This window comes from Aplysia californica, unplaced genomic scaffold (genome assembly GCF_000002075.1).
Source record: "Aplysia californica isolate F4 #8 unplaced genomic scaffold, AplCal3.0 scaffold00020, whole genome shotgun sequence".
In the NCBI taxonomy this organism is placed as follows: Eukaryota; Metazoa; Mollusca; class Gastropoda; order Aplysiida; family Aplysiidae; genus Aplysia; species Aplysia californica.
This window is the reverse complement of record NW_004797290.1, coordinates 1,717,821-1,725,151: the sequence shown is the minus strand read 5'-3', so window position 1 is coordinate 1,725,151 and position 7,331 is coordinate 1,717,821. Positions and strand designations below refer to the sequence as shown.

Here is a 7,331-nt window from a genome sequence, read left to right as displayed (position 1 = left end):
GCCACTGAAAGAACAAAACAAGAGCATCCTTCGCCGTACCTGTATTGCTGAAGCTCAGCTCTATCAGTTAATTAAGTATCAGTAGCAAATGTACGTTTCTTGTTGTCTCTTTTTCTTAAAGCCGTGTAAGCAAAATGTTTGTATTTCCGACCGGGCCACACCACTATTTACTGGAAAAACATAGGTAAAGGTTTCAAAACTGTTTGAATATCGGGATATACACATTCTTACCTCGAGCGCCGCTTGCTGATATGAAGCAAAGAAAACATTGACAGTTTGCAGGTGTCTTTCAGGAAACCTCTCCTCAAATCTCTTAATGACAAGTAGCATACCTGTTGCAGCGATATCTGTTGAAATCGGGGTTTGAATTGAGTTGCTGATTAAAGGAAGTTGGTATGTAACTGCTTATTTCGTGATGAAATGGTGTGAATATTGACAAAACTATATATAAAGTATAACAGTCACAATCACTTGATTGGACCTTAGAAGAAGACGAAACCACATTCAAAAGTAGAAACATGTATATCAGCGCTAACCTCAATCATCTTTTGTCGCTCACTTAGTTTATAACTCATTATAATCTTAGATTGCGATTTTTTGTCTTGGTTTCAATTTCAAAGGCAACAATAAATTGTTGACAACTATAGTAAACTACTATAGGAGAAAAAGAGAACAAAAGGGTTTGGGATCGTTTTGAGTTTGTGTGTACGGTTTGTTTGTTTTTCATTCGATAAGAACGATACTCAGAAAATAAAAGAATAATTCACATACCCAGTGGGTATCTGTAGGTTCCTGTTCCCAACAGAGGAGTTGACAAAGACTTGAGACCCATGTTATTAGCAAATCTTAGCATCTCGAAGAACAAACGCATCATCTACAGAATATCCACAATAAAAGGGTGTCATGAAAGATCTGGTAGTGGTGTGCATGAGTTTAAAAAACCCAACAGAAATATTCTTCAAAAGGTCTATAAGCCAAAAGAATAAAGTTACCGAAAAGAACGGAATATAGACTTCAATAGTCTGAAGTGGACAAAGCGAAATTGAATGGGTATGTATCAGATTTCCAAAAATCAAACTATAATGAGTGAAGCCAGAGAAGGGTCAAGGCAACAAAAATCTGTTTTACATGTGGGTTCTGGCACTAAAAGAAAAAAAATAAAGTTTCATAATATGTCGGTATACAAGTTATGAACATATAATGCTTGCAGCTTTTGAGCAATCCGATGTTTGTTTATTTTTTAGTGTCAGATTTGAACATGGTTCTCCATTCATTTCTCCACTCAGAGATTCAAAAAATATATTAGGCTGTTCTCTTTGTGTTGCTCATTATGTCAAATCTTAAAAATATTTTCATTATTCTTTATCAAAATTACACAGCTTTAAACAACAAAGATGACCCATCACTTTACTTGAGAGCATGGCTGTGTTTACATTGGCAACTGTACACGTATCACTAGAAACGTGGGACGAGGGGAGAGGTAATCATAATGGGCAACACATTCAATCAAGAAGACTTTGCTAAACACGCCATAACAAGTACACAGCCTTTCTACATGCTCTGTGGCTGAGTGACGATTTACTCACAAAAGCATGGGTATCTATAGATAATATTATCTTCGTCACTGAAATCAGAAGACGCGAGCTCGATACCCGCGCTGTGAAAACTGTTTGCTAAGATGTTGTACAGTATTCAGACAATGTTGAAACAGCCTGACTCCTACATGATTTCAATTGTGTCGATGAAGACGTAAAACATTTACTTTTGACTACATCACTCACCATAACGTTTGCTTTGTTACTCCAGGGCGGTAAACAAGCGTGGAAGATCGTCTGGCACCTCAGATGTCCTCCAGATGTTTGAGCAAACTCCCCGTGCTTTACACCTCCTGGGTAGCTGGTTACAAGCCAAACGAAAAACAATCAGCTTTGATTACACACTCACCTTAGTAAGTAGACAGTCAGAGGGCCTGGAAGACGCACAGTTGAGGCGCTCCGGTAGCCCAGTTGGCATCATGCTGGACTACGACGCGGATGGCCCTGGTTCGAATTTTGAACTCGGCTCGTTTTGTGGAGTTTTCAAATCTCTCAACCGATCTGGCACAGTTCTAGCAGAGACAGGCGTTACATTCAGAAGCCCCGCCCCTTCAAGAAACCCAACAGTGTTGATAAGGATGTTAAACATGATACACATTCTTACTTTGCTTTACACAAAAATGGGTTTGTGTAAAACTTTATGAGGGGGGGGGGGGGTCAAAGGAAGGTTATAGACCGAGTGTTAAGATAAAGCTGCTCTACATTTTCAATTCAATTCCGTGACACACGCACCCAAATTTTGAAGAAAAAAATTACGAGTCTTGGAGCTCGATGTACGTGTTACTTGTCACTGTCCTGTTGTTATTCACTTTTTGGGGGGTGTGGGGGGGGGGGAGAAGTTTTTTTGGGGGGTCAGGTTTCTGTGGATAATACAGTACAGTGTGAAGGGAATAAGACTGTAGTCAAAAGAATGTTTAATATGGATACCTGTCATTAAGTTCTTCTTGTAGTTCACTCCCTCCTTGCCGTAAGATTTGCTTGGACAGCTTTTCGTTCTGAAGGTACAGATTTTTGCCAACGGTGGACACAATGACGTCACTCTGGTCAAACGAAAGTAATAAGCAATATCGAGTATTAAATTTGCTATATCTTTAGATTAGATAGAACTCTGAAAATATAAACAGAGCAAGTGAGTACTATTCAGCAGTAAAACAATTGTTTAGTACAAAATGAAATTCCAACCTCTCTGAAAACAGCACAGTGCAAAGGTCATTGATAGAAGTCTTTAAGACCTTGATGCGATTTAGCGTCTATGAAGAAAATCCTATTTCAAATAGTGAAGAACTGTGGTACATCTTCGTCTATTGTCTTTGGTGAACGACCTTCTTGAAGGGTGTAAGAGGTGTGCGGTGTACTCGTCGTCAACCCGTGTATATAAACAAAGGCTTGTGTTCTCTTTTTGCATCTATATCCTCACCTTTCGATTCAATTCTTTATTTCGTTTCAACAGATTTACTTCAGAGGCAATAAACTTCCTACTCTGCCATTGGTGCGGCTCTTCTTGTTGCTGTTGTTACTTCTGCAATTTTAAGGTATTGTATTTTATGTTGTTGCCATAATTGAACCGTAATTCAATATAAACCAGTAGCCTACAATGACAGATATATTTCACAGGAACAGATTAATACAGTACCGTCGGCGACTTTAGTCGCCAGGCCGAAGTCTGCGCCCATTACCGCTGGCAACTTTAGTCCCCGACGCAACCAAGCATACTAAACATAATTAAACAATGAATGGGCGCACTGCACTATACCAAAAGAAGTCACCCTATATAGCTGAATAGTTAATGAACCCCTATGAATTGTTATTGGGCTGTCGAGGTTTTTTTAATTAAACAGAATTCTACCACGGCTTCAACGTTCTACTCTGGTGCGGTACTTAAGAGTTTTTCACTATACTATGAGCCTGCGGTACTGTAAGTGTAGACCAAATTTCAATTGTACTGCAAACATGTAGAAGAAGCAAACAATACTAGAGCATAATATTACCTACAATGTCCCTTTCAGATATCTTCATTATATTGTTATAGTTATTTTTATTTCATATATATCGGACTAAACTTTCGGTCGAAATCATGTTTTTAACAGTCACGCACTCACCTTTAACTGTTTTATGCTGTCCGACACAATTGCGATGTCAATGCCTTTTGACTGTTGCTGTTGCTGTTGCTGTTGTTGTTGATGCTCTGACTGAACGTCTTCCTGTGGGTTTGGAGGATCCTCCGGTTGAGGCAGAGGAACAACTTCTATGGTACATGAGCTACTTCTCGTCACGTCCTGGACAATTTGCTGGCCTGTCTCACTGTGTAGAAATTCCCTGGCACCGATGTACTTCAAATGCACCTCTTCAGCTTGTACCCTATCCCTGAGGAACAACATATTTCTATGTTTGTGGGGGAGTGTTTGTGGGGTGCTTGCTTTTTCTTGTGTTTTTTTGTTGTTGTTGTTGTTTTTTTGGATTTTGGGAAGGGAGGGGGAGGGTTGTTTTGTTTGATTATATTTTTTTTTCTTTCACCCGTTAAAGTTTATGGCTGATTCTGAGCGATTTCAAAAGTCTCTGGCTATGATCATATAGATGCCGAAGATTAGAAGTAATCTACACAGAGTGACAAAGGCGAAAAGGAGGTGAATAAATAACAACGATAGATGTTTGATAGGAAAAAAGCAGCAAACCACATCAGCGCATCCGCCAACCCCTTCCTACCAGCTCACTGAAGCACACACAACGCTTTGAACCCCCCCCCCAAAAAAAAAAAAAAAAAAAATTTAAAAAATTAAAATTTATATATATATATATTATATAGATCTCTCTCTCTCTCTCTCTCTCTCTATATATATATATATATATATATATATATATTATATATATATATGTATATATATATATTATATATATATATTATATATATATATATATATATATATATATATATATATATATATATATATATATATATATATATATATATATATATCAGGCATCGTGGTGAAATCAGACGATCGTCAAAATATTGAAATCGAATAAACCGGCATTTTTTGGCTTGTTTGGCAAGTTATATGGAATTTTTGTTTTTTTAGCTCAACGCCTTGTATGTCCATTCAAAAACATTCTTATGTGTGAATTTTAATGAAAACTGCTAGGAAAATGTAAATTTGCGGTTTCCGAGGACTCTTGAGCAATAGAAGTCACCATACTTTGGCGGCCATTTTCTCGCAAATTTCACTTCTGCCACCAGGCACCCCCACCTCCTTCAATTGCCAATATCTCGACTTGTATTCAAAATAAATGGATATTTTTGTTCATCAAAAACAAGGCAAATGAACAACCTTTAAGATTATACCAATAACCCTAGGCGCTCCAAAAATGACCAGCGCTTGATTCTACCACATCGTGACACGATAATATATATATATATGTCGACAATATTCTCTAACTATAGCTGGACTATCATAAGAAAAAATAATGGGGGGTAGCGTGTGTGTGTGCGTGTGTGGGTGTGCGCGCACGCGCGCGTATGTGTGTGTGTGTGTGTGTGTGTGTGTGTGTGTGTGTGTGTGTGTGTGTGTGTGTGCGTGTGTGTGTATTTAATAATCGTGTTATTGCATTTGCAACACGCTGTGATCATATAGGTGAGGAAGATTAGACGTAATCTACACAGAAGAGAGTGACAAAGGCGAAAAGGATGTGGATAAATAACGACGATAGATGTTTGATAGGAAAAAAGAAGCAAACAACATCAGAGCATTCGCCAACCCCTTCCTAACAGCTCACCGAAGCACACACAACGCTCTGAACCCAAGCTCCACGACTTTTGACGGACCAGAGAGGGTAAACTTGTCTGTACCTTGCTCCAGTTTTACGTCCTTATGGGACAGGAAACTCTCCAATTTGCTCAGTTCCTTTCTAAAACATTTCAAAAAATATTTCTGGGTTGCCGCTGAGATATCCAGATCTTTCGTTAGAGGTGTTAAAGTTTCTTGTTGAAAGCCAGGCGTTTCGTTTCTATCTTTGAACGTATTCACAGAGGCCATCCGCGTCATACTTCTCTCAGAAGCGGGCAGTGGTTTCGGTTCTGGGGTACTCTGCTGTTCCGCTGGGGAGGATTGACCAGCAAGCGACAAGGAAGTCACACTTTTCTCTGGCCCAAATCTAGCAGTATAGGCCAATTGTCTTGCACTTCGTTCCAAGTGTTTCTCATACTCATAAGGGCTGAGACAGGGGTGGTAGTAGTGGATATACACCCCAAGCCATCTCCGACTGGAGTTCCCTTTGTTGATGGCTCGTTGAGCGCCTGTTGATAAATGAAGAACATGAAGTGTAACGGGGAAAAATAAACCTATTTCACAATACAAAAGGCCAAGGAATGCTGAAAAGAAGCATTTTGCCCTAATAATGATTAGATTAAAGAGTAGAATTTTTTTTTTAAACAGTAGCAAGCTAAACCCTAAAAGGATCTTCCCGTTAAAGAAACATTGATAGTGCCTTTTGAAAAATGCCCTCTAATACCATTGAGAATCATCTCAGAGATTTCAGTCAATGATAATGAAAAATGTTGGCCTATTGGCTTTATCAGTGCCATTGTAAATTGTTATTTGCAGTCCCTGCCGGGTGGTAATGGTGGTGGTGGGGATGGTGGCAATAGTACCAGTAGTGATGTGATGGTAGTGGCAGTTGATAGTGGTAATGGTGGTATGGGGTGGTCGAGGGGGTGGTTACAGTAAACGTGATAATGGTGGTAGTGGTGGTGGTGACTAGTGGTGGTGGTGACTGGTGGTGGTGGTGACTGGTGGTGATGGTGGCAGTAGTAGGAGAGTTGGTGGTGGTGGTGGTGGTTGTGGTTATGGTGGTGATGGTGATGGTGATGGTGGTAGTGGTTGTGGTTGTGGTGGTGGCAGTAGTGGTGACAGTAGTGGTGGAAGTAGTGGTGTAGGTGGTGGTGGTGATGGTGGTGGTGATGGTAGTGGTTGTGGTGGTTGTGGCAGTCGTTATAGTGGGGGTAGAGATGGCGATGGTAATGGTTGGGTGGTGGTGGAGGTAGTGGTGGTGGAAGTGGCGGTGGTGATGGTGGTGGTGTTGGTGAGGTAGTGGTGGTGGAAGTGGCGGTGGTGATGGTGGTGGTTGTGGTGTTGATTGTTGTGGTTGTGATTGTGGTGGTGGAGGTGGTGATGGTAGTAGTGGAGGTGATGGTGGTGATGGTGGTGGTGGTAGTGGTGATGGTGGTAGTTGTGGTGATAGTAGGGGTGGTGGCAGTAGTAGAAGTGGAAGTGGAGGTGGTGATGATGGTGGTGGTGGTGGTGGTGGTGGTATTGATTGGTTGTAGTGATTGTGACTGCGGTGATGGTGGTGGTGGTAGTGTTAACGGTGGAGACAGTAGTAGTAGTGGAAGTAGCGATAATGATGGTAATGGTGGTGGTGGTTGTAGTGGTTGTGATTGTGATGGTGATGGTGAGGAGGATTGTGGTGGCACCAATGGCAGAATCAATGCGATACACTGTCGCCACTGTGGTAGGAACAATATTTCGTGCATTAATGCTTTTGACATTATATTTTCTCTATCAATCTCAGATGTATGTCAGTTGCTTACTTCCAGACTAAAAAACGTCAACGAAACAAGAATTGAACTACTGAATTGTCGCTGGGGCGTGGCTAAATATAATATATATATATACTTTTGTTTTGTTTTAAGCTTGTTTCAAGCGCGACATCAGTTTGTACCAGGGTGGATACCCCCTCCCA

At 40.5% G+C, this 7,331-nt stretch overlaps 1 protein-coding gene across 1 annotated transcript in view; it reads right to left on the bottom strand.

The window, feature by feature from the left end:
• LOC101848260 overlaps window positions 1–7,331 on the bottom strand; it is a gene marked incomplete in the record, with an annotated part of 33,837 nt that overhangs the window by 16,115 nt on the left and 10,391 nt on the right. The window contains 6 exon segments of the mRNA XM_005090665.3: window positions 232–347; window positions 772–874; window positions 1,782–1,896; window positions 2,523–2,635; window positions 3,695–3,959; window positions 5,367–5,886. Coding sequence (XP_005090722.3) covers window positions 232–347; window positions 772–874; window positions 1,782–1,896; window positions 2,523–2,635; window positions 3,695–3,959; window positions 5,367–5,886 — 1,232 coding nt within the window.